General features: G+C 44.3%; 1 protein-coding gene across 7 annotated transcripts in view; it reads left to right on the top strand.

Annotated features, from left to right (window-relative positions):
• The window catches only part of LCP2 (lymphocyte cytosolic protein 2), a 665418-nt gene that overhangs the window by 376321 nt on the left and 262013 nt on the right, over positions 1–27084 (top strand). For 6 of the 7 annotated variants that reach the window (XM_078653368.1, XM_078653363.1, XM_078653365.1 and 3 more), the window contains exon 6: positions 26501–26538. In XM_078653368.1, coding sequence (XP_078509494.1) covers positions 26501–26538 — 38 coding nt within the window. The remainder of the gene's footprint in view (positions 1–26500; positions 26539–27084) is intronic. The other variant, XM_078653366.1, reaches the window with a different exon arrangement.

Consider the following 27084-nt stretch of genomic DNA (forward strand, 5'->3'; position numbering starts at 1 on the left):
ACCCCATCACTGTGCAAAGTAAGTAAAAAAATGTAAGCCTTTATCACAAATATCTATGTATTGAAAAAATATACAATTCACTTACAAGAGACAGCTACACTCACCAGCACCTACTTTGCAAAGACACAGCAAATAGGCAACGATATCTCACTAGAAAGAAGAAAAAGAAAACTTACATCTACAGAAGTATACATCAAGAACAAATGCAAAACATGTTTTACAATCACAAAAAACAGAAACCAAACATACTCGTATTATTACACACTTTGCAAAAAACCCAATTACATTACAATTGAACAAAAAAGGTCTCTTACCAAACACATGCAACTACACAAACAGCAGAACAACAGAACCACCAGTAACGGAACTGCACACTGCAACAATCTAAATAGAAAAAAACCAATGCACATTAGAAGAAACAAAAACAACACACATTACAACAGGCTATTTCACAGGGTATGTCACAAATGGGGTGTCTGTCCCCATGGGGGGCAGAATATAAATCTTTATAAATGAGGGCCCCCTGGAAGCAACTCTACGGAGGCAGAGAGGCCAAATTAAGACACTAATCTTAAATCAGAACATATTTTTGAAAACAAATGGGTCCAAGGATGCGACCCTTGGCCAAGGGGTCGCTTCCTATAAAAAAAGAACACAATCCCTGGTGTCTAGTGGGCTTTTCTACCCCCCATGGTCCAGAAATGGTAAAATAAACAGCCGATCTGCCCCCGGGGGGGGGGGCAGAAATGTCTAAAAAAATTATTTAGCCCCCTGGAAGCGACCCTTGCCCAAGGGGTCGCTTCCTTTATAAAAAAAAGAACAATCCCTGGTGTCTAATCGGCTTTTCTACCCCCCCTGGGTCGAGATTAGGCCCAAATAACGGCCGAACTGCCCACGGGGGGGGGGGCAGAAAAGTCTAAAAAAAATTGTTGGCCCCCAGGAAGCGACCCTTACCCAAGGGGTTGCTTCCTTTATAAATAAAATACAATCCCTGGTGTCTAGTGGGCGTCTCTGCCCCCCTTTGGTCAAGATTCGGCCCAAAAAACAGCCGATCTGCCCCCCCCCCCCACCCCCCGGGTGCAGAACGGCCAAAAAAAGTCCGATCTGCCCCAGGGGGGCAGAAAAGTCTGTAAATTAATTGGCCTCCAAAGGAAGTGACCCTTGCCCAAGGGATTGCTTCCTGAACACAACATAAAGATAAAAAAACAATCCCTGGTGTCTAGTGGGGCATTCCTGGTGTACGATCGCGACGCTGTGCGCGATTGTGCACCAGGAATGCCCTGCATTGGGACATCAGGGGAAAGGAAACACTGTTTCCTCCCCCCCGATGCCTCAAGGCACTGAGAAACGGGCCCCCCGCCCCACCGGAGACCTACCTGGTAGCTGGACGCGCTGGAATCAAATTACTTCCAGCGCGTCCAGCGCTTCCTGATGACGTCGGCGAGCGCTGTGCGCGCTGATGTCACCAGGAAGCATGGGGGGGCCAGGGGGTAGCAGCGGAAAGTCTTCCGCTGCCACCCCAGAGAAAACCACCAAGATCTATGCCCCAGGGCCAGCGCTCCCCAGAGGGCTGTGCCGATGACGGAGCGGTTCCTTCATCAGCACAGCCAAACCGACACTGATGACGGAACGGCTCCGTCATCAGCGTCGAAGGGGTTAAACGTTATCCGCTAATAGAATTAGCATTTAAAAAACCTTGCAAATTCACTGAAAAAAACATAGGTTTAAGGCCTTAGATAGTTAGGAATTAGCATTTAAAAAACATTTGAAATTCACTGAAAAAACCATAGGTTTCAGGCCTTATATATTTAGGAATTAGCATTTAAAAAACCTTTGAAATTCACTGAAAAAACCATAGGTTTCAGGCCTTATATAGTTAGGAATTGGCATTTAAAAAACCTTGCAAATTCACTGAAAAAACCATAGGTTTCAGGCCTTATATAGTTAGGAATTAGCATTTAAAAAACCTTTGAAATTCACTCAAAAAACTATAAGTTTTAGGGGTGTTATAGTTAGCTGGACATTTCACTCATACAAAATCATTGAAATTGCTCCTATATAGTTAGTTGTACTAACTATATTTCGCGCACCCGCAATCCACTGCTGATGATGTCACATATTACATCATTCATGACTTGGTCAGTGACATCACTGATGACATCTCAAATGACATAACTGATGACATCACTGATGACATCATCCACGTGAAAATCATATACAAGTTTTCCTTTTCTAGTAAAAACTTTCATCACTCTTTGTAAAATACAGAGTATTATATTTGAATCCATTGACACAGCAATACAAGTATCTAAAAACCCACTCAGTGATTCCTAGATGTATACACACATCTAATCACTTACCTGTATATTCACTCATACATGCTGTCAATGAACAATAAAACACTATCAAAAATACTTATACACCTATATCGACATTACACACCAGCACACAACCTATTCACATATGAAGTTATCCTACTCACTTATGCAAACAATGGATCATACTTACATACTTACTTAGCTACACACTTTTACAAACACCACTTCATAGTAAGTCATACTTAGTGTATTATAAAATCATTATTACAAGTATACAGTCACTCACACAATCATTGAGTCTTATGTATACCTATACTGTCACATACACTGCCAAATGTTAGAATATGTAGTTTTAACTTCATATATCTACTGAATCAACTATTCACACATCTTTGGGCAGTCACACCCCCCCCCCTCCCCACCGAACCACACACACATTCACGCTCCCATAAAAATACTCAGTTAACTAATTAATAACTAAAATACACTTTCACATAGCTAGTAAGCAACTGGAGAACCAGTTTACACAACAACTGACAAAGTGATACAGATATTCACACAGTTTAGTCACTATCCACTATATTTAGAGAGAAACTATACATTGTTAAAGTAAACAGTTAATCACACTGCTACTAAATCCTCCATCCAAATATTTATTTGTATATATCCACTCATTCCTCAATGCAAATTGCTATATATATAATGCATATTTAAATAAAGAAGCAAACCACATTCAGTGGATGATGTCATCAGTGATGTCATTTGAGATGTCATCAGTGATGTCACTGACCATGTCATGAATGATGTATTATGGGACATCATCAGCAGTGGATTGCGGGTGCCCGAAATATAGTTAGTACAACTAACTATATAGGAGCAATTTCAATGGGTTTGTATGAGTGAAATGTCCAACTAACTATAACACCCCTAAAACTTATAGTTTTTTGAGTGAATTTCAAAGGTTTTTTAAATACTAATTCCTAACTATATAAGGCCTGAAACCTATGGCTTTTTCAGTGAATTTGCAAGGTTTTTTAAATGCTAATTCCTAACTATATAAGGCCTGAAACCTATGTTTTTTTCAGTGAATTTCAAAGGTTTTTTAAATGCTAATTCCTAACTATATAAGGCCTGAAACCTATGGTTTTTTTCAGTGAATTTCAAAGGTTTTTTTAAAATGCTAATTCCTAACTATATAAGGCCTTAAACCTATAGTTTTTCAGTGAATATATATATATATATATATATATATATATATACATGCACTGGAAAACCAAACACCCACTTCCCTTACAAAGAAATGGAAAGTTTGCATCTCTGCAGCCTCTCTTATTTTTCACCTTATTCATCTTCCGCTCAATCAACACATCATCCCCAAATACACACACCTACTTGCTGCCTTTCTTGGCTGGGCTTATCAATTATTCTTCTATAATTCAAATTCAAAGTGCAGGCCCTTTATTCAGCCTTCTTGGTAACTACTACCTGTGAATAGCAGTGGGTAATTTGCACACTTCTGTCCTTTCTTGCGTCCTTTCTACCGCACACTGTGTGTACTTTATGCACTAGCTTGCTTCCTTAGATGTGGTACTCATTTCTCTTGCTCCCACTGTGCAATCCAACACCCTATCTGTTGAGCTGGAAATCCAAAGATCCACTTCACTGACAAGGCAGTGGGTAGTTTGCGTGTCTCCAGCCTTTCTTATTTTTCACCTTTTTCATCTTCCACTCAATCAACACATCATCCACACATACACACAACTACTTGCTGCATTCCTTAGCTGTGATTATCAACTATTCTTCTATTTCATATTCCTATTCAAAGTGCAGGCCTTTATTGATCCTTTTTATTGTAACAACTACCCCGGCCGAAGGCACTGTAAATTTGCATACTTGCTCCCTTTGTTGGCTGGGGTTATCAATTATTCTTCAATTTCATCATTATGGTTCAAACTCAAGGCCCTTTATCGAGCCTTTTTGTTGTAACTACTGTTGCAGGAATTCTGCTCCTACACAGAACTGTGCATAAAGACTTAGGACCTCAGTGAATTACGGTGTACCAAAACCCACCTTAGTACCCAAACACCCTACCAGACTAGCAATCAGTGACTCATTGGTTCTTCGTACTATAGCAAAAACACCAATGACTAGTTAACCCAGAACATGCGACTTAGATTACCTCAAGTAAGGTAGATAAAAAGAGCACTCTTTCGTTATAGTCTTACACCAGTCCAAAACAAGGAGTAAATAAAGACACGTGCAGGTTTGAAATGTTATTTTCTAACGCCGTAATCTCATGCGCAGTACCTTAGATAATACAACCAAGCATATTATCAGAAACAAGGTTGTCAGCATTGTTACTATTCCATAAAATACAAAGGGAGATAGCATCCTATAATGCTAAAGGGAAACAGATTTAAAATATACCTACATTTCACCCTCCCTACCTACCAGGTTAGTTTATAACTACAGAAGGTCTCATAGGATTACATGGGTGGACCCATACCTCTGGTACTCGACAGTAGTGGATCACATTGAGTTCTGCACAAACTGTCAGGATACGAATGTTCTCCAACTGTGTGTAATTATGCCTCCACAATACATTATTAAATGCACCAGAATCAGAGGTGGCCACAGCTGCATATGTGTTATGGGTCGAACGTGCGAGGATCATTCCGAATAACAGACAAAGTATCCAAGATAACTTTGATGTTCCATGTTCTCACTATACACACTAAACAAGCGAGGCAGCCTAGAAATGTAGCATAACAAATTATTCTCATGTGAAGCAAAATACTCAGCCTTCTCTAAACAATATCACAAGTGCGTGTCATGGGCAAAGCAGAGCAGGAAAGCAAAAATGGCATTTAAGCTTCTAATAAACCCATGCTAACTTAACACGGTGTGAGTGCAAGGCTCAGCCCACGACACCCTCCCTCGATCGAAGCACGTGATATAAACGTGGGCGAATTAGGAATGCAGAGTCCAAGCCTGAAAAGCAGAGTCAAGTTCAAATTTGCAAAAAAACTATTCACTGTTTGATAGAAAACAGTCACTAAATAATAAAGAATAGGTAGAAAAATCAAAGAGTCTTAATCCAACAGCGTATAAGCACAGTATGTAGCAAAAGCCTCCAAGAGGAAGTCACTGTTCTCATCTGAAAACATTTCAGCCATCCAATTCAATAGTGAGAATCAACATACATGTTCCTCAATGACCGGAGCCTCTATCACCATCGGAGGAAAACTCGGGTCATCTTCAATGTAACTGCGTGCCAAGAAGTCCTGCGCCTATATACCAGTGGGGAGACAAGTCCTGTACTATGCTCCATAGGTTGTGTCAGCGTACCCTGCAGCCGCTTACACTACCGGGACTCACGGATGCAGACGGTGTCACGATGACGGATCCGGTGGATTTGGCGGCTAGTTTTGCCCGATATTACGCGGGGCAATATGCGCCGCAGGATTGCCTTCCGGCTGATGCGGTCGATAAATTTATTGCTGACCTGCCCCCGAGGGCCGTCTCTGACGAGACGCGAGCGGTATTGGACCTCCCTCTCACGGTGGAGGAGCTGGGCGATGCGCTGGGACAGCTCAACGCCGGGAAGGCACCCGGGCCGAGTGGCTTCCCGTGTGAGTTCTACAAGAAATTCCAGCTCCAATTTGGGTCCCACTATAGGGCTACGTTGGAGGCGGTGCGGGAGCTGGGTCGGCTGCCAGCTGACTGGCGCCACGCTGAAGTGGTGGTGTTCCAGAAACCGGGTAGGCCGCCTGACCGACATGACTCGTATCGCCCTATATCTTTGCTTAACATTGAGGCTAAGCTGCTGGCAAAGGCGTTGGCGAATCGTCTTCTCCCCTACGTGGCTGATCTGGTCCACCCGGACCAGGCTGGCTTCATGCCGCACAGGGCAACGCGGTACAATATTAGACGGGCGCAGACGGCAGTGGTCGCGATGGGGGCCACGGGGGAGCGGGCAGCCTGCTGTTGGCGGATATCGATAGGGCGTTTGACTCCGTGAGCTGGACCTACCTCTTTGCGCTCCTGCCCCGTCTTAACCTGGGCCCGGTGTTTATCTCGTATTTCAAAGTGCTATACACTGGCATTACGGCGTCCGTGCGAGTCTCCGGGGCGGTTTCCGAGAGGTTTCCAATTAGTCGGGGGACCCGCCAGGGTTGCCCGCTGTCTCCGTACCTATTTGCGCTGGCCATGGAGCCCCTGGCCTCTTGGGTGCGAATCGATGCGCAGCTACGGGGCTTTAGGTGGGACGGGGGACTAACTGACAGGATCGCACTTTATGCGGACGATGTCCTCTTCTTCCTCACGGACTTGGATAGATCGGGCCCGCGGGTATTGGAAATTATGTGCATATTTGGCGAGATATCGGGTCTTTATCTTAACCCGTGTAAATCCACCCTGTGGGTGCTGGGTGACGGGGCGTATGCGGGCTCTTGTGCGTCAGCCTTGCAGGTGGCGGCCGGAGGCCTGCAGTATCTTGGTGTGTTCCTGTCCGAGTCCGCGGCGATCTCTTGGGAGCGCAATGTGATACTGGTATGGGAAAAGGTCCAGTCGGACATTAGAACGTGGTCCCGGATGCCTCTTACTATATATGGTAGGTCTGCGATCTTTAAAATGGTCGCACTCCCGTGCCTCTTGTAGCAGCTGCAGAACCATCCGCACTTGGTCGCACCTCAATGGTTCCGGCAAGTTAATTCTGTACTGGGACGCTTCTTGTGGGCTGGAGGTGCCGCCAGAGTGGCGCTACGTACCTGTTTCCTGTCCACATATTGTGGTGGTCTTGCAACGTCTGACGTGCTGTCGTATTACCAGGCCTCCCACTTGTTAGTGTTGAATGAATGGTGGTACGGAGATAGAGGAGACCCGGCTTACGCCTTAGAGCGCTTGTTGATGGGTGTTAACACGCTGCACACGATCTTGTACTCGGCCAGACTACGGAGGCGGTTGCCCCGTGCCACGCAAGTGGTTTTTGTGATATGGCGACAGGCGCTGCATCGCCTGGGCTGGTGGGGCATGTTAACGGCAGAGACCCCTCTGTGGAATAACGGGCGACTCCCCGCATTGGCCTCGCTGCCGGGGTTTAGCGGATGGGATTCTATAGGGATCTCTTCGCTGGGAGATGTTGTGTCCGGAGTAGCCCTTAAATCGTTCCAGGAGCTTAGAGACGAGTTCCATATGCCTAATACTCAATTCTTCAGATACCTACAGTTCCGCCACGTGCTTAGGCCCAGTTTGGTGGGTCTGGAGTCGCTGCCGGAGTTCAGCCCCCTGGAGGCAAAGGTCTTCATGGGTGACCTGGGGGATAAGAAGGTGTCACGTATTTATCAAACCCTAGTCGTTCATTGTTCCTCTACTCTACTTACATTAAAGGAGGCCAGGGAAGGGGACGTTGGACCCCTGGATGAGGATCATTGGAGGGAGGCTTTGGAGTCCCCGCGAGGGACTGCTATTGCGGTGCGTCTCAGGTTAGTCCAATTTAAATATCTGCATAGGGCTTACTATACACGGGAGCGGCTGTGGAAAGCAGGTTTGATTGGATCCCCAGAATGTTTGCGATGTGGAGTTGATATGGACACTCTGCTGCATACTGTATGGTCTTGTGCAGGCCTGACCCGGTTCTGGAGGGACATATGGGACTGTCTGTCGGAGGTGTTGGGATGGGATCTTCCCCGTACTCGACTGGGCCTTCTACATGTGCTGGAGGGCGTGGGGGGAATACCTACAAGCGCCACCTCTTATTGCTGGGTCTTGTCGTGGCCAAACGGGATTTGGCACGAGCATGGAAGAGTGATCGAGCCCCTCCGCTGAATGTATGGAAGGCAGGGATGGATTATTTTATGGGGCTGGAGCGCCCAGTGTTTGAGGCCAGAGGGTGCCCCCGGAAACATTACAAAATTTGGAAGAGGTGGGCGGAATATAGGGGTTTAACTCTGGTGCCTCCAGTAGAACCTGAAGATGGTCTAGATTTGGAAGATGGACTCCAGGCCTGAGGGGGCGCATGTTTCCTAGCTTGATACCAACAGTTACTAGAGGCTCACTGTGATTACGTGCACTGGGTTAGGGAGGGATAAGGGGTGGGTAGGTGGGCCACCGGGTGGACGTGGGAGGTGGGGGGGACAGGTGGGGTTGTTTTTTGATTGGGTCTGTGAGGTGCTAATACATGTTTTGATATCTGGCAGTGAACTCCTGACTGTGGAGAACTGTGTATATGCCTTACCTGATCAATAAAATAAAAATTTTGTTGTGAAAAAAAGAAGTCATGCGCCGCTGCAAAAACATTCCAACGTCCCAATATTCCATGTATCGCTGCTAAGGCCATAATCCCGCCGCCAGAACAGAGCAAGTCATGAACCACTAAGGATCTCATCAGCTGGTCATAATCCGCGTTGGGAGACTCCGTACAGCAGAGACACAAATCCAGGGCCCAGTCGAAATCGCAGCTCAGGCAATGGAAGACAGGTTGAATGCATGTGAAAAAGGAGAATCGAAATGATAATCCATAAGCTGCACTCAATGTAGCCAGAGGCAGCACTCCGTAATAACTAAGCATTCGGTTGCGGACCAGCAACAGCCGGGACATATTCTCGTGTGCTGCAGGATGTGCATCCGTATTTAAGTAAACAAATTAATAGAAGCACACCGACAACTAATGCGAGTATTAAGGGGAATCCACCAAAGATGCTGGAAAACATCAAATGAAAAAATGCCAAGAAGACACCAAATATAGTTTGAAAAGAAGTCACAAGGCCACTGCTTCTAACTTTAAAAAAGTAAGGTAACCCCGTAGTCAAGGACGCATTAAAGATACTCTGAATTAACTCCCCAAAATGCAGGGGCACGTCTGTGTTTAATAAATCATGCACTTCTGTGTGGGTGTTTGCTACATGAAGGACAAATGCTTCTTTAGCAGACGTAAGAGCACTCTTATACGGCTCATTTGGTTGACTCTTCTTTCAAAGTTGGAATCGACGGCCAGATGGAAACATTCAGCTTCCCATGCAGAGGAATAAACACAACTTTTTTATAGCAAACCACCCACTCAGTTACCGTAATCATGTAAACGATGCCTGCTAACATTGCACAACATTCTGCATTATTTCAAATTAAATAACTCACGTTTCCAGTAAACTGAATGTTGGTATGATAGCAGGTGTCGGAGTGCCTTTCAAAACTCAGGCCAAATTAGGCGCATCTTGATTACAAGAGCCATGCAATTATATGTGTCTACAAATTAAGGAGTGATCTGGTGCTATTGTGCAATCCTCACCATTCAGATAGACTTCTTTTCCCTCCCTCAGGCACCTATATGTAAATGATAATAGCCAAGCTTCATGGAGATAAGCGCTGCCTAAAGATCCATATCTGCCTATAGCATAGAATTTCATGCAAACCTCAATCTTAAACAGGCTAAAAAGTAACGTTATGATACCGTGGATTAGCCACACAGCTGAATCGGATCTCCAATGAGTGACCACTTCTAACCATTCTCATAGCGTGCCCTGTGCTCTGATTTGACAGTGAGAGAGTGATCGCACCACAGTTTGTACTGCTAATCATTCTCAGCATACGCTACGAATACGCTTTCACGTTGCACGTCGCATCAAAGCGTCCCTGTGACGTCATGTACCGCGCCCCGTACGCAAAGACGCAAATGTTTTTAATTGTTTAAAAACATATATTTATATATTTAATGAACATACTAACAGAAGACATTATCTAGGATAATTATGAAAAAAAAATGTTTTAAGTTCCAATAATCCTATATTACTTTTAAAAGCAATTAAACAAATCGCGGTGGAACGTCATGCATACTCGCATCGTAAGAGTACCGTAATCACAGCGTAAGCATACGGAAAGCCATGTGACTTTAAAAGAAGACATTTGATTGGTTCATAACACTTCCTATTACAACTGTTGAAACTTCCGCCCTATTTTAATAATTCTACTTTGACCTTCTAAGAAGAAGCATCTCTTCTGAGAATCTTGTCAAATAGAACGAAGTTTACCATAATAACAGCAATGGACTCATCTTCCAGCCATTCTTCAGAGGTATATTTCATTCCTGAAGAACCTCCAAAGAAGAGGAAAGAAGCTCTAATTTGGCAGTTTTTTACTTTTCCAGAAGGGCAAAAAAAGGTTAATGCTCCAAAAGTAACCTGTAACATTTTCCAAACTCTTTCAAGGGGTGATCCATCTCAAAAATACTCCTTTGGCACAGCAAATATGGAGCGACACGTGAAGAACTTACACCCCAACAACTTTGCTCGAGCTGCAACATAGAGGTTGAAGGACAACCCACCTGCTGCTGCACCAAGCACATCAACTGCTGCACCAGAATTTTCAGCAAGCAGTCCACACCCACAAATTGATCCTGATTTTGCAAAGTTAAAATTCTATTCATTTATTGCAATAAACTTTTTTGTTATGGGAAACATTCTATTGACCTGATAAAACGCAGTAAGCAGGAGAATCGCTGTCCTCGACTTTAGTTTTTTTTTTCATTCTTTTGTTTTCTGTTGGACACTTCCAGGCCCCCATTATAGAAAAAAATTGCCCCCAGGATTTTGCCCCCCCCGGGATCTAATTAAGAATAAAACGGACTTCTAGTTTTTCCATTTCCACCGTGTACGAGTACCATACGCGTACCCCGCATTTTTTTTATTTAAAAAAAAAAAAAAAAAATGTTGCGCCTAAAGATCCATGTGGGACCCCCTGACCAGGCCTAGAGGGTCAACATGTTTCTACCCTACCCCCTTTCCTTATTTCTCAACTTTGTTTTACTGTTTTCTTGTGACTCGGTTCTAGCGACGCACAAGATGGTTGTCAACACTTCCTGGTTTGGAGTGTTGACAGACAGTTGACAGCCTATCATCATGCAGCTCGTGCTCGTAATTGTACGGATTTCCGTACGCGTGCGGTACTTCGTCTCTAGATATCGCTATGATTTTACTTTTGATTTTCTCGGAAACTACTGAACGGATTTACACCATTTAACAATAAGCACAATCTGCGAACCAAACTCTACCTCTCTGCCAAATTTGGTTTAATTACGTTCAGCCATTCGGGCTGTAGCCCTGGCTAAAGGTCCCTATGGAAAATTGCATGGGGAAAACTCGTTTTGGGACCCCTCTTTTTTCTCGGCCCCCACTTGACGAATCACCCCCAAACTTTCAGGGAAGGAGCGGAGCGGAGCAGGCCATTTTCTTGGAGAAGTTTGCGAAGATTCGTCCACCGGCGCCAACGTTGATCCAGATAGAATGTTGTGGATTTCCTCTGGAAACTAGGTCCTAACTATAACTACCTACTGGCGACTGCCAGTAAGATATATATATATATATATATATTCTTTACCACACCAAACTTTTCCATTCAAAGAAGGCGCTGACTCCGTGAATCTTAGTTCAAAACGTTTATTCCATGTTCAGTTGCTGCTCAGACGCGTTTCGGCGGCTTGCTCCCGCCTTGCTCACTAACATCTGTATTGCTAAATCTTTGCCTCTTTATACATGTTAAGTAAGTCATGTGATACACTTATCTGCCATTTGACTGGCTAGTTACTATGTTAAACATGGACCCACCCTGTGAATTACCATAACCAGTTAGTGACTTGCACATTTCATTGTTGCATGTTAGTCTTTCTTCACTAGTTGTATTTAACATTTGTAAAAACAACCCTTTGTAAATTTATACATAATAAAATAAAATACACCTTCCCATTGCCACAATTTTTCAAAATAAACAATTTTAAACAAATAAACACAATTTAATATTGCCCCTTAAAAGATAACATTTGTCACGTTTCACCTCCTAGTCTGAGTCTGTTTTTTATATATATTTTTTACGTTTCTGCATACTCATCCCATGAGTCACTGCATGGGCCTATCCAAACCACCCAGGTTAACCTGAGCCCACAAGACGACATGTGTCGCTCTGTAATTGGATGCGCACATTCGCGCCCCTGACACAAAGGTTTCTCTGGTTTAGGAAGCCGGTGATTAGTCTTTTCTCAACCTTTCCGCAGAAACTTTCCATGACACGTATACTCAAGGTGAGTGTTTGATTTGTGTCATCGTGTCTGCTGGTATGAACGCTCGGACATGCGGCCTGTATACTCTCACTATTCATTGTTTATGGCCGTCCTAGCGAGTCACTCATTGTATTACCTACTGGCGGTCGCCAGTAGGTATATATAGTTAGGATTTTTTCTCTATGGGTTTTTTGAAAATTCTATGTCTAATAACTTTGGCGTTTGTGGACGTAATTGGCTGAAATTTTCAGGAAAATGGCACATTTTGTTTCTGAGCAGCCCTTGGAAATTTGGGGGGGGTTCGTCAAGGGGGGGCCGAGAAAAAAGGGGGGTCCCAAAACGTGTTTTTAACATTGAGTTTTCCATAGGGCGGTTGGCCTCACTTTTAGCCCGAACGGCTGAATGGATTTGCACGAAACTTGGCAAAATTGTAGGGACTGGTAGCCCGATGTGCCTTTGCTAGATCTCAATATATGTGCTCCAGTGGATTTTGAGAAATTAACGTTCAAAAAAAGATATATATCTGTAACAGCGCACCGCTTCGCGTACTTTTCGCGTTACGGAGCTTTGCGAAGCGAAGCTGATTGGCTCTCCGGTGTCTGTAAACATTCCAAACAGTCCGTAGCGGCCGCCATCTTGTCTCTCGGTAGGATCGAACAGCTGAATGGATCTGCACGAAACTTGGCAAAATTGTAGGGACTGGTAGCCCGATGTGCCTTTGCTAGGTCTCAATATATGTGCTTCAGTGCATTTTGAGAAATTAACGTTCAGAAACAAGATATATATCTGTAACAGCGCTCCGCTTCGCGGAGATAAAATTATATGTGTATTACCTAGCTGTTGCTAACACCAGTTAGCGACGGCTAGTAGAATATAGCGACCATCTTGGGCCCCACTTTGCATGTGAGTGATATTTATCACTAATGACATGCAAAGTGGGCATGCCAAGATGTTAGCGACTGGAAACAGTCGCTAACATCGCTATCTCCTATTATCAACTTTTGGAAATATTCGAGATAAGCGCGAATATCTCCAAAAGCTACCACCTGCCCTGAGCAGTTCTTAGCCATGTTATCCAATGGGAGGTGGATAACATGGCTAAGAGCATTAGCTCGGTAATGCATGAATATGGCTGAGTTTTCAGCGATATTAATGCATTGCGGTCGTTTTTTATCGTATTTCCGATAAACCTTGATAATAGCAAGGTTTATCTGCGATAATTTCTGACGGTAAAAAAATCGTTGCTAAGCATCGTTAGGGATAAATATCGCTTAACTTTGGTAATATGCCCCAACGTCTGTTAACGTTCGATTCGAAGGAAATCAGGAAGTGTTGAAAAACATTGTCTGCGCCATCTTGTCTTTTTTCAAATGCCACACTTTTGTCGTGCACGGCAGCCATTTTAGATGCCTTGACCAGACCCACTCTGTGCACGCTGTCGATCCTTAGCATGGCTCCCCACCCTCGCAAGCATCTCCCCCAGGCAGTGGTCACCCCCGCTCTCTGTCTTATGCATGGGTAATAAACCTCCCCCCATCTGCGCTGCTCTTCCCTGAGAATCACACCCTGTGCCCGCCCGACACCTCCCTTTCGCCCTATTCACTACCGCACCCTCTGACACTCCTTTTCCTCTGTGTCCGATTGTCCAGGCTGGTCCTAGGGTATCAGCTAGCCCTGCAGATGTAGTTTATGGCCACAGCTGTAAAGAATCACCCCTCTTCAAAGGAGTTATAGTAGATCAAGGCCCACACTCGATGAGATCCGTCACAGCAGAAGCGTTGCTATTATCTGAAAACCATCCTGTATTGTGATTGGGGAGGGGACCGAGCCTGAAGCGGAAGATTCCAGGGATGACTCTTTGTACATCAAAGTTTTTACAATTATGTGTCACATTAAAAATATATAGCACTCCGACAAAGTAGTAAGATTATAAAACTTTAATAATTTATAAATATATACAAGAAAACAAAAATAGTAATAACATATAAACATTTTTAGGGAAAAACAACGAAGTAGCGGTCGGCTGTGCGAATAGTCCCAACGCAGCACAACGTCCAGATTTCCGGCGTGGGGCGTCGCGGGGGGTGGGTCATCAGTAGCAAACTGTTGTGCGAATAGTTCCAAGGCAGCAGAACGCGCTGAAATCTAGATGACACTAAAGTGATGTCTAGTAAGTTGCCACCCAGCAAATAACGGCATGGGGCGTCGCGGGGGGTGGGTCATCAGTAGCAAACTGTTGCGCGAATAGTTCCAAGGCAGCAGAACGATGGCACCAAGGTGATGTCCAGTAAGTTGCCGCACTGGTTTTGGTATCCTACAATGCTGCTCCGAATAACGGCGCGGGGCGCCCCGGGGGAGGCGGTGAACGGGCCTCTCCAGGTGGAGTGTCATCTGTTGTAGTGGGGCGCCCCTTTACCGTTTCAGTTGCCATTCCGTCCGTTTTTGGTCCACTGTGTCAAAAGCCGCAATTCAGCTGAGTTGCGCCCATTCTTGCGGTGCAGCGATAGGCGGCTGTCACAGGACTCTCAAAATGGCGGCAGGCTGTTTCCTTTTTGGGCCTGGTCCACTGAAATGGCCCTGGGACACCTTGGAAATCGGACGCTTGTCTGCTAGGTCTTGGACCCCATTCTCGAAAGCGTCCCCTCCGCCTTGAGAATTCATCAAAAGTTTTGGGGGCTCCGACTCCTGCAGGCTTCTGGTGGGGAGCGGCTGCCATGATTGCTCGCGGAATGACCACGACTGAGCTACGAGATGGTGGTGCTCTCATGCTGACGCCAGCTTCAGTCTGAAACATCCAGAAACAAGGTGGGGCTTTCATCGTTTGGGAAAAAAAAAAAGTTTTCATCCAATGAAAAGTGTTGTTTTTAGGTCACATGATCAAGCCTTCCATCATTAGGAAACCAAAAGTAAAATGAACCAATGAAAAGTTTTATAAACAAGTCACATGACCTGTTATGCGGCATAGGGTGTAAAATGCGGAGAAAATACGTTGGCACGTGAGGCGGCGTCAGTAGCGGACCGATGTGCGAATAGGCCGAAGGCAACACAACGCGCCAAGATCCGGATGGCACCGAGGTGGTGTCCAGCAAGTTGCAGCACTGGTGTGGCCATCCTACAATGCTGAAAGTCGGCGTGGGGCGCCCCGTTGGCACGTGAGGCGGCGTCAGTAGCGGACCGATGTGCGAATAGGCCGAAGGCAACACAACGCGCCAAGATCCGGATGGCACCGAGGTGGTGTCCAGCAAGTTGCAGCACTGGTGTGGCCATCCTACAATGCTGAAAGTCGGCGTGGGGCGCCCCGTTGGCACGTGAGGCGGCGTCAGTAGCGGACCGATGTGCGAATAGGCCGAAGGCAACACAACGCGCCAAGATCCGGATGGCACCGAGGTGGTGTCCAGCAAGTTGCAGCACTGGTGTGGCCATCCTACAATGCTGAAAGTCGGCGTGGGGCGCCCCGTTGGCACGTGAGGCGGCGTCAGTAGCGGACCGATGTGCGAATAGGCCGAAGGCAACACAATGCGCCAAGATCCGGATGGCACCGAGGTGGTGTCCAGCAAGTTGCAGCACTGGTGTGGCCATCCTACAATGCTGAAAGTCGGCGTGGGGCGCCCCGTTGGCCTGTGAGTTTGCGTCAGTAGCGGACCGATGTGCGAATAGGCCGAAGGCAGCACAACGCGCCAAGATCCGGATGGCACCGAGGTGGTGTCTAGTAAGTTGCCGCACTGGTGTGGCCATCCAACAATGCTGAAAGTCGGCGTGGGGCGCCCCGTTGGCCTGTGAGTTTGCGTCAGTAGCGGACCGATGTGCGAATAGGCCGAAGGCAGCACAACGCGCCAAGATCCGGATGGCACCGAGGTGGTGTCTAGTAAGTTGCCGCACTGGTGTGGCCATCCAACAATGCTGAAAGTCGGCGTGGGGCGCCCCGTTGGCCTGTGAGTTTGCGTCAGTAGCGGACCGATGTGCGAATAGGCCGAAGGCAGCACAACGCGCCAAGATCCGGATGGCACCGAGGTGGTGTCTAGTAAGTTGCCGCACTGGTGTGGCCATCCTACAATGCTGAAAGTCGGCGTGGGGCGCCCCGTTGGACTGTGAGATGGTGTCAGTAGCGGATCGATGTGTGAATGGGGCCGAAGGCAGCGCAACAATATTTTCGGAATAGAAGACACCACTAGGCGCTGAGATTCCAAGATCCGGATGGCACCGAGGTGGTGTGTAGCAAGTTGCCGCACTGGTGTGGCCATCCTACAATGCTGAAAGTCGGCGTGGGGCGCCCCGTTGGCCTGTGAGTTTGCGTCAGTAGCGGACCGATGTGCGAATAGGCCGAAGGCAGCACAACGCGCCAAGATCCGGATGGCACCGAGGTGGTGTCTAGTAAGTTGTCGCACTTCTGTGGCCATCCTACAATGTTGAAAGTCGGCGTGGGGCGCCCCGTTGGCCTGTGAGATGGCGTCAGTAGCGGACCGATGTGCGAATGGGGCCAAAGGCAGCGCAACAATATTTTCTGATTTGAAGACACCACAAGGCGCTGAGATGCCAAGATCCGGATGGCACCGAGGTGGTGTCTAGCAAGTTGTGGCACTGGTGTGGCCATCGTACAATGGTAAAAGTCGGCGTGGGGCGCCCTGTTGGCCTGTGAGATGGTGTCAGTAGCGGACTGATGTGTGAATGGGGCCAAAGGCAGCGCAACAATATTTTCTACAATATTTTCGGAGTAGAAGACACCACAAGGCGCTGAGATGCCAAGATCCGGATGGCACCGAGGTGATGTCTAAGTTGCGGACCGATGTGCGAATGGGGCCAAAGGTAGCGTAACAAGATTTTCTGTATGGAAGATACCACTAGGCGTTGAGATGCCAAGATTCGGATGGCACCGAGGTGATGTCTAGCAAGTTGTGCCACTGGTGTGGCCATCGTACAATGGTAAAAGTCGGCGTGGGGCGCCCTATTGGCCTGTGAGATGGTGTCAGTAGCGGACTGATGTGCGAATGGGGCCAAAGGCAGCGCAACAATATTTTCTGACTGACACCACAAGGCGCTGAGATGCCAAGATCCGGATGGCACCGAGGTGATGTCTAAGTTGCGGACTGATGTGCGAATGGGGCCAAAGGCAGCGTAACAATATTTTCTGTATGGAAGATACCACTAGGCGTTGAGATGCCAAGATTCGGATGGCACCGAGGTGATGTCTAGCAAGTTGGTGTGGTCATCCTACAATGCTGAAACTCGGCGTGGGTCACCCCATTAGCCTGTGAGATGGCGTCAGTAGCGGACCGATGTGCGAATAGGCCGAAGGCAGCACAACGCGCCAAGATCCGGATGTCACCGTGGTGGTTTCATAGTTGAGAGGCTCTTCATCTGCAGTGGGGCGCCGAGATCCGGATGGCACCGAGGTGATGTCTAGCAAGTTGCTGTACTGGTGTGGTCATCCTACAATGCTGAAATGTAGTGGGGCGCCCATTTACCGTTTCAGTTGCCATTCAGCTGAGTTTCGGCTGCTCTTGATGCTACAGCGACAGGCGGCTGCAAGAGGACTCTCAAAATGGCGGCCTGTTCTCTGGATTTGGGCCTGGTCCACTAAAATGGCCCTGGGACACCTTAGAACTTGGACGCTCGATTTTTTTTTCCTTTCCTGTACATGCAAAAAAAGGTAAATGCCCGGTACGTTACACGCTTCATCTGCCACGATGAACTCTCCAGAGGAACCGAAAAAAAATATAGTTGTGGTAACTATACCATGCATCGTCATATGGAGAGGTGGCACCAATTAATTATAGTGCTGCATAAAAGAGAGATTTGGAGGAGAACCCCTGACCTGCTAGTACATTCATCAAAGAAGTGGCACTGAGAGCTTCAGAGGCAAGGGAAACGGTCCCAAATATTTAGAAGAACTTTGGAAAGATTAAAATGACATGTTTAGATTGTGGTAAATTAATTTCATGTGGACAGATGAGTGTTACTCTAATAAATACAGCATATGAACATCATCATAGTCGATGGTTGGTAGAGACATTTTGACTATATCCTGGACCTGCCCGTCCTCGCCCAAAATGGCGCCGGAATAAATGGGACTCGTAACTCCTTGTTGTGTACTGGTTGCAGAACCTTGAAATCACGAGATACGTATGCAGTTTTGAAGCACATGGCGGGCGGGGACGAGAATTGATTGAATATTTCGACATCCCTATTGATATTAAGTTCTGATGTGTTATTGATTACTGTACTGTTGAAAGTTCGAATTAACGTCACCCATGGTACTTGCCCGCAAATGTATATCTAGATAATTTTATTGTAACTGGCCCTGTCGTATTTTAATTATAAAATGTACGTCCACCGATTCCGTAACTGTTAGACACCTTAGTTCTTGCAACCTAATGGCCCACCCGTTACGTTCCTCTACAGTGTAAATGTCTATTCATCATATACGATTACAGTTTGCTCCGTGGCAGGCCCACGTGGTTATAGGCTCGTATTTGTATAATGAAATTTTCACAATAAAGGTTTTTAAAAGAAAACATGGTAGTAGTATATACATTGGTAAAGTTTTTAATAATAGTCACTGTTTTAGAATCATTAAAAGGCAAGTGAAATAAAGCAGACCAATTACATGAAGGGTAAAAGGTATAATACGAAGGAACGCAGTAAAGATAAATGGTCAAGGGCTGTTGTGTTTTCTATTCCTGCAACATAAAGTGATCGATAAGAATCTCATATTCAGGCGTATCGGCGACTAAGACAGCAGGTCGACCCTCTTTTGCTCAACGCCTCCGTCATGGGACGAAGAAACGCTCTTTTTCTCGAAAAAAGAATATATTTTACTTGCAGGACAGTTGTAAAATTTCCGGGAAAGTACATTAGCCTGGAACATTATAACATATATTTAAGAAAAAATAATGTTCGGAAGTAATTAAAAGCGTAATTTTTAGGTGATATGACCAAGGCTTTCATCATTAGAATAAGAAAAGTAAAATGAACCAATGAAAAGTTTTATTAACAAGTCACATGACTTGTTATGCTTACGTTACGCGCTGCGCGCCCCGGATGACTTCCGGATGCGCTAACGCGGCGCGTCATATGACGCATTACGCGACAACGCAGGTCCAGAATATAGTCAAAATGTCTCCACCAACCAGCGGTCGAAACACAACCCCTTTCAGCAGGCTAAATAGTTCTGTTAAATGACAACAGAAGGGACAGGCAACAAGAACCATCAGTCAAAGAGGGGAGGGCTAGTTCTTCTCTACCGGGTTACATTGGGGCGCTACCGGAACTGATCGAATTGGTAGTCTACAGTGTTTCTGGATGTTTCAGACTGAAGCTGGGGTTAGCATGAGAGCAGCACCATTTCGTAGCTCCGTCGTGGCCATTCCGCAACCAATCATGGCAGCCGCTTTTTATCGTTATTTTGGGCGGGGTGGGTGGCGGAGCCGAGCTGTTTTGCAGCCATCATTGTGTGGAGTTCAGTTCATCTCACTAGTTTTGTATTTGTCATGAGGGGTTGTTCCTAATGTTTCTATTTTAGCGAGGTCAAAAAGAGATCCCATTAGTGGCCTACTGATTTTGCTCGATTCCTTTTCTTTTTTTTTACACGATTTTTCGTTATCTGCAAAGACTAAACAGAGTATTGCGACTCTGTGTTTGTTTGTAAATAGAGAATGAACCAAAGAGAACTAATTCTAAAATAGTAAATACTTGGATAACAATCAATCAAATGGAGAGAGAAGCAGGCACGACGGATTACAACGGGGGCAAAGGCCTGCGTTAACTACCTTTCACTATCTGCAAAGAGAGAGTACTCCTAATAGAAATGAGGGGGGGGGCACCATTCAAAGCAGATCAGTGTGCATAAACACGAAAATGTTTTCACTTACCACGTACTTGACATTCGACAGCTTATGATATTTGCTATTAAAAAACCATTGAAATTCACTGAAAAAACCATAGGTTATAGACCATATATAGTTAGGAATTAGCATTTACAAAACCTTGAAAATTCACTGAAAAAACCATAGGTTATAGACCATATATAGTTAGGAATTAGCATTTATAAAACCTTATTTTACTCACACAAAACCATTGAAATTCCATATATAGTTAGTTGCACTAACTATATATCGCGCACCCGCAATCCACTGCTGATCATGTCACATATTACATCATTCATGACATGGTCAGTGACATCACTGATGACATCACTGATGACATCTCAAATGACATCACTGATGACATCACTGATGACATCTCATTTGACATCATTCTTGTGCTAATACGATAAACCTCTTCAGACTCTAATATAACCTTAGATACACTCAGTGTATACAGACACTCACACACTGCCACTCATCCATGGAGTTACTCACACACCCAGTCAGTCATGCAAAGAAACAATGTCACCTCCATTTCTTCAACTATACAGTTAAACACACCTTACTTATTGAAACATATACTAACACATATTTACTCTCTTATACAATCCCTGATACAAGTTCACAATGATCGATACAACCACTCACTCATTCAGTGGCTCTCATGCACAGTTATTTATATATGCCAACTCTCACATGTACTGTGTTTAACATATGTACTTACTATGACATGTAGCATTGAGATATCCATTCACTCATCAATACACTCATGCACACAGTCAACTGCCCATGTAGCTGTTTCCACATGCAGTCTTGAACTCATACACCTAGTGAATAAACTGCTCACACATCTATGCATAGAGTCACACACCTTCCAGCCACCCCCACACAAACTCAATCTGCCATAGAAATACTTGGGCAACCAATTAAAAACACATATAGCCTCTCGTATAGCTAATGATCAACACATGCAGCAGTTTACAGAACAACAGACATAATGATGCACAAATTAAGACAGTTTAGTCACTAACCCATGCACTCAGTGAGACACATTTAATCACTCACTCATACATTCAGTCATGCACCTACTAAATCCTTCGTCCAGACACTTATACATCTACTCATTCTTCAATATGTAAAACATATTTAAACTTCACAGAAACACACAGTCACTGGATGACGTCATCAGTGATCTCATCAGTGATGTCATTTGAGATGTCATCAGTGATGTCATCAGTGATGTCACTGACCATGTCATGAATGATGTAATATGTGACATGATCAGCAGTGGATTGCGGGTGCGCGATATATAGTTAGTGCAACTAACTATATATGGAATTTCAATGGTTTTGTGTGAGTAAAATAAGGTTTTTTAAATGCTAATTCCTAACTATATATGGTCTATAACCTATGGTTTTTTCAGTGAATTTTCAAGGTTTTGTAAATGCTAATTCCTAACTATATATGGTCTATAACCTATGGTTTTTTCAGTGAATTGAAATATTACCAGGCAAGTGCCTATAGCGATTATCACCGTGATGTTTCCTTAGGCCCCAATTTTGAGACCGTGCGGAGTGCCTGTCCTAACCGGGAGGGGGGAGGATATTTACTGGGATTTGACCGGAGTCGTGCTTTTACAGACAAGGGGGCATGTAAGAATATATAGCGGCGGGAGGTTGTTGGGTGTGGTACCGAAGAGCGTGTAACCTCACTGGCACTGTTAACATGTACAGTATAGAACGTGAGTGTATAATGCTTAGAGCATCAGATGGTTATGAGTGGTACTGGGGGAAGGGAAAGAAGGAAAACCAAATCGATTTACTATTTAAATATGGACACTTAAAGCCTCATCCGCGTTCAAACCTGACGGGATTTTTGAGTTTAGGAGAATAATGTACCTAGACTCCAGGCGGCGTAAAGCCAATTTGCGATTTCCGCCTCTGACATTCCTGGGTATGCTGTCAATGACAAAATACGTAAGGCCTGTTGCATTGCCACCATGGTTCTCGTGTATGTGTCTAGCTACTGGGTAAGCTGGGTCTTCATTTGTAATTGCACGCAAGTGCTGCAAAATTCTTACGTGAGCAGGGTGGATAGTTGATCCCACATATCTTTTCCCACACTCACAGGTGAGCACGTATACTGCATACTCAGTTTTGCATGTGTAGGCTTCCCTAATTTTGTAAGGGAAACTTCTAAAGGGTACATCCACACTCGTCGTGTTTTTACCATGGTTGCAGGCTTTGCACTTGCTGCATTTTCTGAATACTTTCTGTGCTTGGAACCAGTCCCTGGGTTTTTTGGATTTTACAGCAGGGGCATTACAGACTAATTCACTACGCATTGACTTGGCTTTTCTGAATGATACTAAGGGTGTTTTGCCCACCATATGACCTATTGTAGGGTCATTACGGATCAGCGGCCAGTGCCTAATTAGGATTTTGCGGAGATTAGCATGATACCGGTTGAATCCTGTTATTAACCTAGGTGGTTGCCTCTCTTGTTTGTCATGCACTTTCTCCGTTACCTTCGGGAACAACAATTCATTTCGGGTCTTTTTGTTACATTTAGCTTCTGCACTACTGCACGTTTTGGATGTGTATCCCCTTTGCATTAGTCTCGAAAACAGGTTCTGTTTGGCTTCCTTTAATCCCTCATTTGTGCTGCAGTTACGTGTCATTCTCAGACATTCTGCATAGGGGATTGATTGTTTTAGTGGAGTTGGGTGAAAACTAAGGGCGTGCAAGACTGCATTTCCTGCTGTTGGCTTACGGTAAGTACGGGTTTGAATTTTATCATTTTCAACATACAGTTCTAGGTCTAAAAACTGGATACTTTCTCTGCTACTGCTGCAGGTAAACTTCAAATTCAAAGCATTTTCATTTAAGTTTTCAGCAAATTCCATCGCACTCTCCACACTTCCCTCCCACAAAATGAAAATGTCATCAATAAATCTTTTGTATATGATCACATTGTTGGTCATAGTTTCTGGGTGTAGTGTCCATAGTACCTGCTCCTCCCACCAGCCCATATGTAGATTCGCATAGCTGGGGGAGAAGCAAGTACCCATGGCCGATCCTTGAACCTGCTTGTAGTGTAATCTATCAAAAATGAATGTATTGTTCGTGAGGCACCATTCAGTCATTTCAAGTAACATTCTTGTATGTTCAAATAAATTTATTGGTCTTTTGCCCAGATAGTACTTGATGGCGTTGAGGCCGTCGCTGTGTCTAATGCTGGTGTAGAGGGATTGCACATCCATAGTCATGAAGAGATACTGTTCTTTCCACTTGACATCATATATTTTTTGGAGGAAGTCCCCTGTATCCCTTATGTATGCAGGAAGTTTTTTAACCTCCGGTTGCAAAAAGTGATCCACAAAGATACTGGTGTTCTCAAATAAACTCCCAATCGCTGATATTATTGGTCTTCCCGGAGGTGTTTTCTCGTTTTTGTGTATCTTGGGAATAAGGTACAATTGCGCTGTCACAGGGTAATCGTTTTTTAGGAACTCAAACTCTTTTTTGCTTAGCAAGCCTTTTCCACGCCATTTGTACAGTTCGTGATGGTATTTCTCTTGTATACCTATCATGTTCGTTGGGGTTATCCTTGCGTAGCATTCGCGGTCTTGTAATTGGCTTTGAGCCTCTTTGTTGTACATTTCCAAGGGCCACAGGACCACGTTGCCCCCTTTATCGGACCACCTTACCACAATGTCTGATCTTGCCTTAATTTTTGTGAGTACTTCACTGTATTTCCGCGTGTGGTCTTGATTTTGGACATTTCGTTGTTTTGTGCTCAATATTGATAAGTCTTTCAGATCTTTGGTTACGCACTCTGAAAACAGGTCTAGTCCATCTTTGGGCATTGCTGGCATAAAGGTTGATTTCGGTTTGAAATCTGTTTAAATTTTTTCATAAATGTTTATGTCTGATCTCACGGCTGCCCCACTTGGTGTGACTGCATCATTCGTGTCCTCATTTAGGTCTTCTAGGTCTATCATGACTTGTAAGGTTTCCATATGTGCCACATTCAGCATTTGATCTGTGTTAGTCATTTCCGGCATTTCAGGACTTTTTTGATAAGAATTGGTGAAATATTTTTGTAGTTTCAGTTTGCGAATATATAAGAACAGGTCAATGCGTGTTTGCGCATAATCAAAGTTCGTGTTTCTGCAGAACGTTAGACCTAGCGATAAAATTTCCATTTCTTCTGGTGATAATGTCAAGTCTGATAGATTTATGACTGTATTGTTGTTAGTTTTGTCTATCATCGGCGTCTGTTGCGTCTGTATGTTTGCTTGTTTGGTTTTTGTGCTTGATTTCCCCCATCTCCTGTTTTTTCTCCTCCTGCTTTTTGTTGGCGTTTTTTGTTCGGTCGGTTCCTTCCCCCTCCATCTTCTTGATTTGGCGGAATCCGTGGGCGCAATGTTCTGAGGCGCTGTGTACGTAAAAAAGCCAATTCCTGAGCCGGAGTTGGTGTCGGACCAGATCTTTCCGTGCTTTGATTACTCTCATCCGTCTCATATTCTGAGCTTAATTCATTTTCACTTTGCTCTGTTGGCACTGCTTGTCCCGCCGTTACCAATGGTTGCCGTCTGATTTGGTCAAATTTCCTTGCAAACGTGTAAATTCTACCGTTCAAGTAATCATTCCGATCCCTCTGGAATTTTATCGCTTTCCTTTCTTTAATTTCATTTTCATGTTTTTCCACTCTGGTTTTTATTTCTGTCATTCGCTCTGCAATATCGTCGATGTTCTCTTTAGTGTCTAGTTCTTTTAATATTTCCTCTATGCGATTGATCATTTTTTCTCTGTCACTTATTGCAAACTGGATGAGGATTCTCAACATATTTTCAGAGGATTTGGCACTGTTGTCTGCCCACATTTCAAGCATTTTTGGATCCGGGTCCTCATAAGTAGGTGCAACCAAAACCCTTAATCCTCGTGGAACTCTTTTCACCTCAAGATATCTGCTGAGGGATTTTACTTCCCACCACTTCGCAACTTCCTTTTTGCGCAATTTCTCCAATTCATTTAATAGTTGTTTTGTTTCATCTTTCTCAGTTGTTGGTACCTGTGCGCCTGAGCCGGTCTTTTTGCCTTTGCCTGTGTCCGTATCAGTGAATATGTCTAGTGCTGCTTGCTCTCTTCCCTTTTCCCACTCTGCAGCCATACTGATAGTTTGTTTGTTAGGTGTTGACGTTTGTACAGATTCACTGTCCGTGTGATTTTTTGCGCCACAACAGGACACTATATATATATATTCATAAAGAATCCTCCTTTTACAGAGAGGCAGCCGCACTCCACAACAAAATTTATATACACATGGTCATTGTTACTCTTGCTGTAGTGAGATCTACAGTGTATGTGTTAGTTCTCATAACCTATGGAAATATATATATATATGGAACCGACTTGAAGTGTAGAAGCATGTTGGTGAAGTTGAGGACTTTTTTTGGTTTCAAGAAGCCTTAAATAATTTGAATAATTATCCTATCGATCTCGGAGAGGTGTTGTTTTTAGTAACCAAACATAGCTGAAAAGTGATTAGCCAATGTGACGTTTTGAAACTCTGAAGGGGAAAGTCTAACAAGTCAATATTCTAGAGAGCAACAAAATATATGTCAAATAAAGAAATGAAAGTTGTGCAAATGTTATGGAAGAATGCTGTACACAAAAAACATTGCTAAGTTAGATAAATGCGTAATGCATGACAAATATGAACGTGTTGATTTATAAAAATTTGATCAGGGCGTCTTACGTGCTTTGTGAATAGTGTAGTTACAAGGTCACAGTCAGAATATTATCTGGCATACATATTCAGTCCTGAATATCGTTTATGGAAATATTACCCCATTGGAGTTAATAATGGAATATCTAGGGGAAGATATTTTTGTAAACAATATATTGAGGACACAATATATACCTCAGACTATAGTTTTGTATAAGATTTTCAGACATGCACAGTGGTGCAATTTATACTAATTTCCTAACAGAAGGAGAACTAGACTGGGACAAAATCACTGAACCGAATCATTAGGAAAAGGTAAATGGAAGTAGATTGTTGGGACATGGACACAAGCTCAAGGTCTTGGGGCAAGGCCATGGGGAGGAGTTCACTGCATCAAAATCCCGACAGATGGTTACTGGACAAGGACAACTGGGCAAAGACACTGAAGCGTAGTGACTGGAACGTGGACAGGGATAAAGAGTGAGGCCAATGTACAGTTGTTTGGAATGATTTATGTTGAAAACATGTATTTTGTTTTTCAGCAGAACAAAGACTCGAAGAACCTGGATGGTCGTCATTTGTAAGTATTACAAATTAATTGTACATCTTGCAAAATGTACAAATGAAAACGTACATTTGCTTTTACCAGAATCCTTTGTAGTGTGCATTAAATGTTTTACTCTATTCATTATGTGTCTTCCAGTTGTTTTTGAGACAGGGGCTTAACAAGCTGTCTCACCAGGAATGTATTTCGTCACTGCTTCATCTGAATTTCATGGTCATTGTTACATTTGCTTTGGTGAGATTTACAGTGTTTGTGTTAGTTCTCATAAACTAAGGATTCACAAATGGAGAGACCTTGTAAGACATAATGGCTAGAATCAAATGCAAAGAGTAGGGGTAGCAACACTGACTGTACAGTACCAACTGGATATCGCTTGTCAGGGAATGGGGTAGCAAAATCATTGGAACAGCTCTTTTCTCAAAACCTGTTGTGCTGCTCTATCATGTCGTGTTCATAATGTAAAGTCTTTAGTAGATAGTATATGCATAACGGCCAAGGGATTCTGACATATTAGGTACATAATGCATTCACACTTGGAAGCTCTAAATATGTGCAGAGAAG

The sequence above is a fragment of the Lissotriton helveticus genome, chromosome 7 (genome assembly GCF_964261635.1).
Source record: "Lissotriton helveticus chromosome 7, aLisHel1.1, whole genome shotgun sequence".
NCBI classification, from domain to species: domain Eukaryota; kingdom Metazoa; phylum Chordata; class Amphibia; order Caudata; family Salamandridae; genus Lissotriton; species Lissotriton helveticus.